This window comes from Bombus terrestris, chromosome 7, assembly GCF_910591885.1.
Source record: "Bombus terrestris chromosome 7, iyBomTerr1.2, whole genome shotgun sequence".
Lineage (NCBI taxonomy): Eukaryota > Metazoa > Arthropoda > Insecta > Hymenoptera > Apidae > Bombus > Bombus terrestris.
Window position 1 is genome coordinate 25,079,749 of NC_063275.1, and position 13,672 is coordinate 25,093,420.

A 13,672-nucleotide genomic window follows, 5' to 3' on the forward strand; every position below is an offset into this window, starting at 1 on the left:
ACGCCACCGGACGCGCGACAAAGACGAGTAGAACCGATCCGACGAATTCGGAGGCTGGGCAAACGGCCGGGTATAAAACACTTGATCGACGTCGAAGCCAGCATCAGTCACGCTTAACTTCGCTTTCCTGCACCACACGAGCTGCAAACATGAAGGTAAGCGACGCTTTTTCCTTTTCTCCTCCCTCCCACCCCACCCCCCTCCCCATTTCCTTTTCTATCAGCTTTTCCATATCTTTCTCTCCTTTTCGCTTTTCCTTCGGTTTTTGCATCGGTCCCTGCGCTTTGTACCACGGCTTTCTCCGATCTCTATGCTACTCGATCGACCTTTGCCTCTCTCGCTGCAAGTCCACTCGTTCTCGCGACATATTCTCACGTTCCTTGCGTAATCTTCGCGTAAGTTTAAAAGTCAAATCATCGGTCGGAGAACAGAGGTCGCGGAAAATATACGCATAACCTATTTATGCGCGACGACGTAATTCGAATACCTCGGAGGATCGTTTAACACCAGGAGCGATTCAACGCCATAGCTACAAGGCGACTAAACTTAACTCTTTCGCCACTTAATTGCGACGCTTGCGTCCGCTCGAGTTATCGCAACGGAAGAAGATTATCTCAAGATGAACGCGTTACAGGTACGTTTAATCCGGGAGAACGCGTTTGCTTAAATTCGGGACACGCGCCACAGCGAACCTGCCCTCCGTTTGTTTCGGACAAAGATTCATAAGCGGTACCGAATATTTTCTACTCAGCGTCCAAGGCCCGTCGGGACGACTATCGTTCGCGCGCAACGCTTTCTACCGAAATTTTAACTCGAGCGATCGAAAACGGTCGAACGTTAACGAAACGAACCGTCTCGTTAAATTGGTCGGAGCATCGAGCGACAAATACATCGGGATACGGCGGACGTTGCGAAATCGCTTATACTCTCTCGTCGATTCAAAAGTAACTCGACGTTCGAACAGATCAGCTGTGAACAGCGTCGATAAAAATTTGCCGAACGTATCTCTGGTTCGCAACGTTCGTTCCGCTTTGGAACGGAATAACGGTGGAACAACGTTCCGGTTCGGTCGTACGAAATTAACCGAGAACACGGCCGGTCTTTTTCAACCGGCAAAGATTTTATTTCGTCGACCGTTCTAGCTTGACCAGCGCAGCCAAGCCTTGGTTCGTTCGCCGGCCATGGCCTTTTATTCGCTTCGTTCTTCGCGAAGTTTGCTCAAACATCGACGCGTTACTCTCCGTTCCATAGATCGGATCGCGGCCCAGTGAAAAAATGCCCGTTGACATTCGTCTAAATCGGATCATCGTTTCGCCGGAATGCTTTAATCCGGGCAAAGCCGCGCTTTTCTATTCACCCTCGTCGATCGATCTTTCTAATCCTCTTCGACGAATAGATAGGAAAATCGCACTTTCAATTTCAATTTCTCCGCCGATTCATCGATGAAAATCGGATTGGAGGTGTCGCGAGACGGCCATCTTTTCCAACCGATACGAGAAAGAATAGGAAAATTTCAAAAACATGTCTGCGGTAACCGCTACGGACACGATAAACCAGCGCGATAAGAAACTGAATTCGAGCTGGTGGAACGCGATTCGCCCGCCATTTTCGTTTTATCGCCGTTCGTTCGATCTTCGATGCTCGTCGTTTTAATCTACGTCTAATTAGAGGACTTTACGCGCAGCTCGTTAATCGACAGGAATTAACGCGCATCGTTTCATCGGATATACGATTTCGTCGCTTTGACGGCGTGTCGCTCGCATCGGCGTTTTAATCAACCACGAGGTTAATCGTGCGACTATTTAAAAATCACCGATTAGTCCGGGATAGATTCAGCGACGGTATCCGGTCATCGTGATTCAGCGGTATCGCGCGAAAGAGCATATTTGCGTTCGTTATGGTCGGATCGACGTATCGTTGCTGGAGATTTCGTAGAATTTAATTTGCAAACGACGAATATCGTTTAACGTTTTGACAGTTTCACTCGTCCGATTACCTTCTACGATCCATTTACATTTATCGATTTATCGTTGTCAAAAGTTATCCGCGTTCGATCGCCAAGCACGGAGTACGGTTTCTGTCGCAGTTGGTAACAAAATTTTCTTCATCGAACGGCAGTCCACTGACCACGAAAAACAAGCAAAGAACCGAAGTGAAATTTATTCGTGAGAGTGAAAGGCGTTAGGAAGCATTCCTCGATGGTGCGATTGCGTCATGGGATTTGTGTACTTACGTGTTCCGCTTACGTTATGATAACGACGACGACGACGACGACGACGACGACACGGCGCGACGTTGACACCAATTCCATAATTATCGACATTACGTTGTTTAGAGAGCGGCGCTCGGCGTACGAGCATTCGCAATCGTGTCTCCGACTATTTTAGTCGAGCGACAGGACTCGCTCTATTCCTCTTCCTCTTTGTCGTTCAAGCAGGTTTTTACCAAAATCTTCGTAAGGATAAAACGATCGACGAAAGCGGTCGGAATGAAAAATAGTTGCATCGTCGTTGCATGCTTTCTTTTCGCGAAAAAGCCGAATTGGGTAATTCTTTTAACCGGTGCTTTTAATCTTGCCGCTATGTCTGGAAAATTTAGCGGCACGAGAAGAATCCTTCTTATCCTTTCGCGATAAAAGTCCTTCGACGATAATGGCGTAAAATGTACTCGCAGGAGCGTATTTAACGCACCGAAAGACCGTAACCGTGTGACCAGTCGTCGACTACGATTTCGTTGACTAACCAAGGTTTGATTTAACCATCCTTGTCCTTGACACCGTTACGACTACGTTACGCGCGAATTATAATTTTCGTGGATTAACGTTCGGTCCCGACCACGGTGTATTCGCGCTGTATCCTTCGTCTTTTCTCATCTCCTTCACCTTGGCCCGTTTCGAAGACGACGGATCGGTTAGCGGTAAGAAATCGACGAGCGAAATCCGGTCTGTGCAAACACGCCGCTATACGCGTCTTTACGAGCCTCTCGAGTCAGCGAAAGTACGAAAGACGAACGTTTCGTACAGACTGGGTTACGAAACGGCGAGTTTCCTCTTTGTCGGCGATTACTCGTTACAAGCATCGGCAAGCATTTAGCAAGAAGCGAGATTTCAACGTTGCCGAACGAAATCCGCGTGTCCGACGATTAACGAAAATTTAACGAACGACGAAAATTCTTCCGCCAAGTTGTAGCGTAACGTGGATTTTGCAAACGATCCGAGTTATCTTCGAAAGTTAGCTTTGCTCGGCCGAAGAATTTAGCGCCGGTGCATGCGTAGGTATGGAAACGATTGCGCAGGATTTATGGAAAATCGTAAGTCGGAACGGGCAAGGACGACTTGTTGTCGTCCGGTTAGCAGCTACAACGGCACGGTTGTGCGCGTTATTCGTGCATCTGGAGCGTAGAAAGCGGGATGCTCGATCAGCGCTCGTGTCGCCTGCGATCCGTTTAACCGTGAATCGTCGTTGCGTAATCCGGTCTCGCGTTGGGTCAAGCGCGCTAAGAACAAGCGGAGATCGCCACGGCTAAGCAGCGGTTGTCAGCCGAGTCTAGATTTCGCGTTGTACTTAGACCCCATTTGCCTCGGGTATACTTAACCCCGTACCGAGCAAATTTCCGTCAAGCGTGGATCGAAGCCGGGTTAAATCTAGATCGGATCTCGGTTAGATCGATGGAATATTAAATTTCGGCATAGTCAAGGTAACCGGGAAACAGCAAGCCAGATTTCGTATCGGTTGCGTCGCTTCCGAGATCCACTTAGCTAGGATCGCGTTACTAGTCGCGTCCTATTCACTGTCCACGATCAGATTCGTCCTTTCGTCCGACTTATTCGGCTAACCTCGCTCACTTATCGTCGATCCTACCGTGAAAACGCACGCGTTGGATCGCAGTTTGTTTACACAGCGCGTCGCGACGAACGCTCTCTTTAACTCCTTCCATTTTGTCACGCGCAGGCGTAAGTACGGATTTTTGAAAGAGCCGAACCGGTTCCCGTTGCACGCGAACCAGTTGCCTCTGTTTCTCTCTCTCCCTCTCTCTTTTACTTTTCGTGCCGCGAATAAAAGACGTTTTGTCGCTGCAAGCTTGCAGCGACAAACTCGACGCAGCTAAATTATCCCCTCTCTAGGCCGATCTCGGTATACGTATCTCTTTAGCCTAAGTACGTTCGATCTCCAGGTTCTTACGCATCTACGTTTCAACGTTCAAGTTGAAGCTTACGATGCAGAATTCGAACAAGCTCGTACGACGCTCCGATAATAAACTTTACGAGCGTTTCTAATCCGAGAGGTAGCGCGGGCCGACTTCTCGATCAAAGTTCGAACGGGTTGTATTTAAAAGTCGTTGGACGTCAGCGAATCGCGTAATCTGTTTTGACGCGATAGTTAGCCGACAAGTTTTAGCTTCTCGACAAAGTAGCGGGAAAGTTTCGAGAACGTAACAACAGGCTACGAAGTAAAATATCGTTGAAACGTATCACAGCCAACTAGCTGCATCGGATCGTCGTCGGTGTACAACGTCGGTGTAACTGGCAAAAGTCTCGAGAACGACGTAATCCCCCGATGCTCTTGATACCCATCGCAGTGTCGCGCGATAACGGTTTTTCAAAGTCGGTGGAGTTTTTGTTATTAGGCCGTTAGCTTTAGCCGCGAGAAAATACGAAGGATGATGGGGAGGAAAATGGGCGGTGAAGGGTTGGTGCTTGGTATCACGGTGTTACGTCGCTTTATCACGTAGAATGCCACTTTATAAAAGACTCGCGCTTTTCTGTCCGGCTTTCGTATGCAGGTCGCGCTTGTTTTCCTGGCCATGTTGGTCTGCACCATGGCAGACAAGTACACCACGAAATACGACAACATCGACTTGGATTCGATCCTCAACAGCGATCGTCTACTCAACAACTACGTAAACTGTCTGCTGGACGCCGGAAATTGTACACCCGACGGCAAGGAGCTTAAAAGTGAGTCGACCTTAAACTTTAACTTTAACTTTAACTTTTGACGCCAACACCTACACCCGTCGTCCTCCGTGTCGCCCTCGTTCGTCTCCAATTACATCGGCCGATCGGCCCACCGTCCTACGAGCGAAACAACCGTTTCCTCGGGTTCTTCCTTTCGAATCGGAGAAGGTCGGGCGGCGATTAAGCCGCGCAGGGAGTTATCTCTCGTTTTTAATTTTGTCGGAAACTATAAACGAGGTGGATATAGTTGCACGATGATGGAACGATACCGGCACCGATCCCATACGTCAATGTCGTCGATGACAGACATAAACTATAGACATGAACAGGAAATACGTGGAACTGGCAGTGAAATAACGGAGAATTCGGGAATAAGAGGAAGCAGGGATCGGTACGAGAAGGAAGGAAAGGAAGGACGAACGAAAAGGAAGATTTTCGTAAGAACGTAGCGTCGTGCCGCGATATAAATCGCAGGCGAAAGTAGCGGGCAAACGTCTCGGCGTATTTTTCTATTTCACAGATCTCTGCCTTAACCCGACTATCCTTTCCCTCGGCGCGGCTTGTTTTATCGCGCAGACTCTAACGTTCCCCGTTACTCGGTCTTAGGGGACCTCTTGCCTCGAAATCCAATAAGCAATGCCCCCTACTTTCTACTTCTCTTGGTTGTTTTCGTTTCTCGTTTTCTTCTCGTTCCTGTCCTGGCGGTCGCGTACCGACGAAACGCGCAGCCACTCGCGTGCCCGCCGTCTCTTCCGGTTTCCTCGTAGGCTTCCGTAGCCGAACGCCGCCGGTAAATGCCGTCGATGGAAAGTTTGCGGGGCTGTGCGCGGTGTAACGCTGTCGCGCATCGAACGACGGTCGATCCGTCGCGGGGCGAGGTAAGCGCTTTCGTTTCGAAACGACGTACAAACGCAGTTCCCTTTGATTTGCTTAAAACGTCGATCAAAGTTTTCGCAAAACGTCGAAGGTATGTACAGCTTCGCCGTTTTTTCCCGTTTTTCAGTCACGTTGCTTCGAAGACTCGACACGGGAGGAAAGAGAGGCAAGATACCGTTCAAATTAATTACGCACGCGGTCGTAACAATTCACGGAAATGTATCTCGCGGAAAGCGTAGAAAACGGCCGATTCGTGGCACGAATATCCGGAATCCGATCGGTTTCTGATCGACTTGTAACCGATTTGACCGCGTTTCCAATCGTTGTTTCCGAATTCGTTTCGCATTAACTCGTGCAATCGAATCTGCCGCTCGTCAGAGACCAAACGCCAGTTCGGATTAAATCTGATCGCGGACCGATGTTCGTCCGCGCCTCGAATAACATCCGGTTGTCGTCGGTGGACCACGCGCGACATTACCCCGCGTGAAAACGTTGGCAACCCGGCATCGCGGCTTTTAATCTTTCTACGTAATCCCGAGATAATCCGAAAGAGGAATCGCTCGACCGATAAATATTCTACATCGATGCCGACTCGCTGTTCCAGCTTGCCGCCTAGGCGAAATAATTTTCGATTCGATCAAGATACTTGGGGTAAACGAGCTGCGGCTGTAACGCTCCCTATCGCGTACCAAGACGGAACGCCGACTATCCGTTTAACGGTCGCTCTTTCTCCGTTAATGGCGGCGAGTCGTTTCTCTTGCAACGACGTACGATAAGCTTTTTATTGGAGACGCGAAAGCGATGTACTCTGCCGGTGTGTTTCACCCCTTTGCTCGACTATCCTTTTTCTCTTCTTTCTGCTCTTATGATAAATTACGCCGATAAATACGTCGGGGAATGGAGGCGCGAGAAGAGTATTCGGATTAAAAAGCGGCGACAACCAACAGGTTGCGATGCGCCGATAAGGCCTCGAACGGCTCCCACCCGGAATCACCGGTTCCAGTGTTTGCATCTATGTACATACGTAACAGTTTGGTTAGAAAGTCGCCGCTGATCCCGTTGTCTGTCGATTTCGGCAAGAGCGTTATCCCAGAGCGAACGCAAGATTCCGAGACCCTGGCAGATCTCCGCGGAGCTTCAACACGGATAAAGTATATTCTCCGAACGAAACGGTAACGAACGATTCGTTTGCCGAACGAATTCGTAATCCCGGTATCGCAAACGTGTTTCACGCGAAATGCGTCGTCGATCCCTTGCGTCGACAGGGTGCTTCGCCTAAACGTCAATTCGTATCGGTCCATCGAGACGGATTTCCCTCGTTCCGTTTTATTTTCTCCCTTACCGTGGAGCGTAGCGGATCGTGAGGGCAAAACGGACGGTGCTTTATCAGGCAGACGTAGTTCTTGTCTCGGGAAATTCACGAACGATGAGCGCGCGTCGGTCTTCGGAGCAGCTGGCGTAAACGATGCCCGGGGAAAAGCGTCACGAGCCGGCACGAGGGCACGAAAACATTGCCACCCTACACCTTCGTACACCTCCCCCCTCCCTGCCAAGCCTCGCTTTTATATTCGCAGGAATAACATACGTTACGAAGGTACCATCGACATACCCATCGAGAACGCCATATGGAAAAAATTATAACGAGACCCGCCCTACCTTTTCTTCGCCAGCCGACTCTGCTCTCTCCAGCTCTCTTCAGGGTAGCTCGGTCAAAGTCCATCGAACGGCCGCCTTACGACCGTAATTCTTTCTTTCGTATCGCGTATTTCCTCGTTCGATAAACTAATAATCTACGATTCAACGACTCTTTACGATATCGTTACTCCTTCAGCCTTGATAAAACGAGCGGAATCGTAACGAGCATACGGAAGGAAAACAGGATATTACGTGGACTTTTTGCGCGAAAAATAACACGTATATCGTACTTGTTAAAAGTTCCACTCGAGGGAAAGACGGAGGCGCAAAGAGGTCTAGGATGTAAAGTTTCGTAGACGCGTAAAGTACTGCGAGGCCAGCTTGGCATCGCTAAATTTTCAAGCAACGTCTCGAGCAACGTTGAACGTTCTTCCGTTACCGTTTCCGTTGGCAAACGTTGGTAACGGAGATAGTGGCCGAAAGTTTATGAAAGAGATCGCTCCAAAGATCAGCTCGGTTTTGCTTTAATTCGCTGGAAAGTTCGTTACGCGTATGCTCGCGGTATCGAATATTCTCGATCTCGTTTTCAAGGCGTTTTCAAGACTTCTGTTTGCTTGCCCGAGGAACCGTCGTTCACGGGGAAAAAAGGCGACGGTAATCTTACTCTCGTTGATACGAATAAGAACGCAGCTCGAGGAGTAACCCGTTTAAAAGCACTCGCTTGCTTTTTAGCGACGGGACTTGTCTTTGGCTGGAACGTTCGAAACGACGCGTTATTTTTGCCATTACGTTCGCGTATTTTTCTACGATTTCCACATCGTCGAATCTCCTAATTACGCTATCGTTGGTCAACGATCGTCCGGAAATTCCTTATCCGGCGAAAACTCGCGCCGTGCTCTATCTTTAGGAGCGGAACAGCGAAAGTTGAAAAAGTCGTCGCTACGAGAGTTTGCCAATTACCTCTGTTCTAGAGTCGCGAGGATGCGCGTTAGCGATCGCAACCGACTAGCCAGACAGGCTGAACCGAAAAAGTTTGAACGAAAAGGCAGCTCCGATAACAGGGGTGTGGAATAAATAGAGAATGGTCCAAAGACGAGCAAATTTTGCCGATACGTGATCGAATTGTTCGTGTGATTTCAGAATCCCTGCCGGACGCTTTGGAGAATAATTGCGAAAAGTGCAGCGAAAAGCAGAGAGAGGGCAGCGAGAAGGTGATCCGGTTCCTGATCAACAAGGTACGTTCACCGTCACCCTTCCGCCGCTGATCGAACGCAAACGCACCGGTCACCTGTCGCATAGAGACGCGATATCGATTTGTCCTCGCTTCCGAATGTCGTAGAACCGGTTCCCCTTTCACCGGACGTCACAGTTTCGATCTTCGTATCCTCGCGAACGATCCACCGTACGAATCACCTTTACCCTTCGGTTTTCCTCGTTCCGGTCGTTCTCTATCCTGCTGAGATCTTGCGTCTCTTCGATCGATAATCGTTTACCCTGGCTTCGACTTTTCCGGTCTTTTTTTTTTTTTAAGCCGGTTAACTCGCTCCGCGTCCAACTTGGTCGCGTTCCATCCTTTGTCCCCGTTCCAACTTTGTCCCCTCGTATCTTCCTTGTTTCGTCGGTTTTCCGTGCATTTTTCCGCCGATTACGGTATTATATAATGGTGGGCGCTGTGCGCGTGATCGCGGATGTCGAAGGGAAAGTACAGCCGAGCAAGTTGCGAATCTCTCGTTGTCGACGTTCTAATTATAGTTGGCGGTGAATCTTTAAAGAGTTGGTAGAAGGTGAGAAAGGAGCGGAGACTTTCGAGCGGGAATGCTTCTGGTTTACAAAAGTCGACAACGAACGATTTAACTCTGGCGGCCTTATCTTTGTCGCTAACTTTTAATCCGACTTGCGAATACCGCTTCATCTTGTCGACGTTCTTGTTTTTACGCTTCGTTAACAGAGTCTGGTAATTAATTAATTTCGCTAGAATAGAAGACGAATAGAAAAAGTAGCACGGTCGACGTACTTGAAATCACTTGAAAAATCATGATGTCACGGTTACGCGTCTCTATCCTCGTCCCTTTTGTCACGGCGGATGTATAGCGCGGCGCTCTCCTCTTCCGCCGCCTGTCGTTTCGTGCAACGCAACGCGCGCACTTCCGATCGCTGAAATTACGTAGCTCCGAAATTACAGGAACTCGGCGTTTGTCGTTAAACGGAACTAATTAATTTTCCAACGAAACGATCTCGATGTTTGTGTTTCAGCGACCACCGATCTGGGAACGGCTGTCGAAGAAGTACGACCCGACTGGCGAGTACAAGCTGAAATTCCAGGATCAGGCGCAAGAACGTGGAATCGATTTACACTAAGCGGTTCGCGATGTAGAAGACGTCCAAGTAGCCTTCGAAGACGATTCGTCGACACCTCCGTTGATAAATCGGCTACGTCGTTTTTTAAATTCTGTACTCGGTTAAAAGATTGCAAAATAAACGTTGCATTTGCGTAGAATCAAAAGAGAAGAAGCGAGCAGCCTGAGTAGAAGAATACCTTTCCACGCGAAAGCACGGCGAGTCTGATTCGTCGGTAGCCGCGAGACGAACGAGAAAACCCGAAGAGAGAGAGAGAGCGGGTCTCGGAGGATTTGTTCGTTTGGTTGAAAAGACAAGCGCTTGGAAAACAAAGGAGAATTCGCCAGGCACGTCGCGCTTTTACGCAGCTCGCGCCTTTCGCATCGTTCCTCCCGCTTCAGCCTCGTTCCCTTCCATTCCCCTCGCAGTTCCGTCACGGCCGATTGTTTCGCGTTCGAAATAATCAAGCCGCTTTCACGGTCGGCGAACGAAACGTAAACCGGCGGATTTAACGCGAAATTGGAAAAAAATCTATCGGATCGATCCGATCCGACGCAGATTCGTACGCGGTCTACGCGCTCTACGCGCTCTACGCGCTCGCTCCTTTTGCCGTTCGCACGAAAGTTCTCACCAAACCGTACCGCCTGCCACGTTCCTTCTCGTTATCGAATATCGAATCGCGATTTTTCTACGAGACAACGACGGCCAACCGACGCTAACTTGGTCGCGAGTCGTAAACGCTCCGGCAACTTTACAATCATCCGTGGAAGCTCTATAGAAGGAAAAGTGGAACGTTCTATTCCTTTTACGCGGCATCTCCGCTTCCGTATGCACGAGACGAGCGACTCGTTTCTTCCAGATTCCGACGCAATTTCGTTTCGAGTATGTCGGTCGCTTTGATCCCATTGGAAATTTTTGCCAGCGCATTGTGCGTGTCGCGTGAAAGCATCTTGGTCGAAAGACGTCGACTGAAATAGGAGGACGTCGCGTCCTACGCAAAATACGTAGTATATATTTTGACCTTTCGGTTTTATTAAGGAATAAACTTGGTAAGAATACACAGCTTATACGTTACACCGAGGTAAATCGCATAGAACGTAGATATACATTTTTCCAGCGAATTACATTATCGCTTAGTTTAACGTCGAACAACGATCGTTTATCTTGTCGTTCGGCCCATAAAGCAACATCGATTTTCGACGTTCGTCGTCGGTATTTCCTTGGAGGAACCGGACGATCAGGTCTTCCGTTCCCGACGAAAGTTTCGTTCCGATCGCACACCTGGCCCCACCTACGTCCTTGTACGTTTAGTCGGAAGACGACACGCTCGAGTGGTTCGATAGTCGTGAAATTCCTCCGTCTTTTTGTCGGAAAAATTGAATTAACTCGGCCGTTATTAGCTCTCTCGTTGTCGGCTGGAATTTTTTCTCGAGCTAACCGAAACGACCACTTACCTAAGTAGTTTCGGCTCGTTAGTTGGCGAACAAGCATCGTGAAAGTTACACGAAGGTGGAGAATCGAGCTGGGGCGGAGTCGCGCGCGACGGCACGGTACCCGTTGAATATTTCAAGAAAGGCAGGAGGATCGCGATCGCGATCCCGATAAGGGATTTGTCCAAAGTACAAGTTCCGCGACGTTTGTACGGTAGTCACGGTTACCGATAATTTATTCGTAGCCGCGAACCGATAAATTTAGCCGGAATAGCGGGAAAAGTTTGCCGAGCCAAGTTTTGAGTCCGAAAACGCCGCCCTTGAGACCGTTCGCTTAATTTCCTGACGCTGTCCGGCCGCGAAATATGCCAGCCGCTATACACACGCCATAATTCTTTCACGACTTTGAAAACAATTTCTCGTTTGCATCGGTTTCCCCTTTGCCAAGCTCTCGAAAGGGCAAGGAACCGCGCCCTCTCCTCCTATCTTTCGTTCGTTTACAAACAGCCTGCCGATAAATTAATCGCGCGCTACGGGATTATCGCTCAACGTCTCTTCTTTCGTCTTTCTTCCTCTCGAGACCTTCGTCCCCGATATTCCTCGCAACGGTTACTTTCTTCTTCCGCGTACCTGTTTCAATTTCCAGACGATCCGCCTCCGATTCGACCAATTTTTCTCGCGACAAACTCGAACCGCACGAAACCAACAAAGGAACGAAACGGAACAAACAGCAAGCAACGGAGATTCAAAGTCGAACCGAGTTTACTCAGGCAGTGGGAATTATCAGGTTGCGATGGAGTTGCGCCGATTCGCAAATCTGGAATCGGATAATTATGTACTCGTTGATTTTCTCTCTCTGCGTCGAGTATCTGCCGTCAAAGAATTCGAGAGAATAATATTTTATTTATCGACATCTCGTTCCATTTCCACTCTTTCCTTTCCACTCTCGTCATCCTGGATCTATCCTTCTCTTCCACTTTGTTGGATCGCCGCTTTTTAAGTAGCTTCGCGTTTATTTTAATTAGACGCTCGTCGAGTCTTTCTTTGGCCGTTGGTTGGTTCGCGAGACAAAGCGACACCCGAACAGCAAACTGTGTGTTATCGTAAAAGTATCGAGGTTACGGACGGTACAGCGAAATCGTGCGCCTAGGTGAATTTTCGCAACGAATATTTAGACGTGCGAGCTTCCGTTTAGAGGAAACACGATCGATCCTCACGGGCCGTGTTATCGCCGGTTAACGCAGGCTAACAGCCGGAAAATAAAATATTTGACAGTCGTGGAATGGGATTGCCGTGTAAGAGCAGGGTCGAGCTATTACGAAGAGAGCGGAGATCCCGTAAATAGACCTACCCCTCTTCGTCTTGTCCAACCGGGGCAGGACACGACTTTTATTTTGGCCGCGAAGAACCGTTCGAATTTTCTTATCCCGCTACCGTGAAACATCGCTCGGGGGAAACTTTACTCGCGGCCGCCTTTGTTGGACCGGCAAAACTTCAAGAGTCTCGTGATAAATTAACCGCTCCTCCTTTCTCCCTCCTCTATGTAGTATCTCTTTTTTCATCCTCTCTTCCCTCCTTTTTCTGTTTTTTCCTCCTTTATTCCTATCCCCTTTGCCTTCGTTCTTGCGCCTCCGCCTGGCACTCTTCGACTCCGTTAGCACCCTTTCTTCAACCGAGACGGTTCGGCTCGTTTCCAACCTACACGACGGATTGCAAATCATTCCGAGTACTTAAAAGTTGGCAAAGTTGGTCAAACGAAGGCTAATGCGAATTTAACGAAGGTCGTACGAGCTGCAAGGCCGTTCGAAGACGTCGCAAGAAGCGAGTCGATTTTCGCTCGTACAGCAGCTGGACAACTGCGCTTTACTTTACCGCGTTTTAGTCTCGAAAGCAACGACCACCGTAAGAACTTGGGGATAGCGCGCTACGCGATCGCCTAGGACAGCAATTTTTGCCGAAATCGATATTCGCAGAGTCATCCACGTGCTCGCAGTCCGTAGCAACTTGTACGATTAAATTGTTGGAAAGCTCGCCAGCCAGACAATCGAATCGACGTTCGTCTCTCCTCTCCGCGGTCCGGCCCGCTTCTCTTTTCCTCGCTTTTATCGATCCCTCTCGTATCGAAATTAACGTTCGACGAGCGAAAAGATGGTCGTATCGTAGCTACGATATTACAAAGTAATCGAAACGATACTTGGAAAGCCGCTGAATGTTTTCCTCGCCCCTTTCGTCGTTACGTCGTTACGTACGTACCGATATATTATAGTTTGCCGTTGCTAGATATCGCCGATTTTGATTTCTTCGATTCTACTTGTAACCTGCCCGTTTTCCAATTCGCCGGCATTTTGCTGCAGCCGACAACAAAGTATCGTTTTTACTTCTATCCCTCGAGATATGCAAGATATCAATGCCGTCGCGTTGGTGGTGAATCGAATCGCGT

The 13,672-nt window shown here is 48.9% G+C and overlaps 1 protein-coding gene across 2 annotated transcripts; it reads left to right on the plus strand.

Annotated features, from left to right (window-relative positions):
* LOC100646145 (ejaculatory bulb-specific protein 3) lies at positions 1-9,973 on the plus strand. 2 transcript variants are annotated; one of them, XM_003396447.4, is made up of 4 exons: positions 1-155; positions 4,783-4,954; positions 8,606-8,700; positions 9,719-9,973. In XM_003396447.4, the coding sequence occupies exons 1-4, from the start codon at positions 150-152 to the stop codon at positions 9,821-9,823; spliced, it is 378 nt and encodes a 125-aa protein (XP_003396495.1). In that variant the 5' UTR covers positions 1-149; the 3' UTR covers positions 9,824-9,973. The 2 variants fall into 2 exon arrangements, with proteins under 2 accessions (XP_003396495.1, XP_020719699.1); XM_020864040.2 differs by lacking the exon at positions 1-155 and adding an exon at positions 512-634.
* The last annotated feature ends 3,699 nt before the right edge of the window (positions 9,974-13,672 follow it).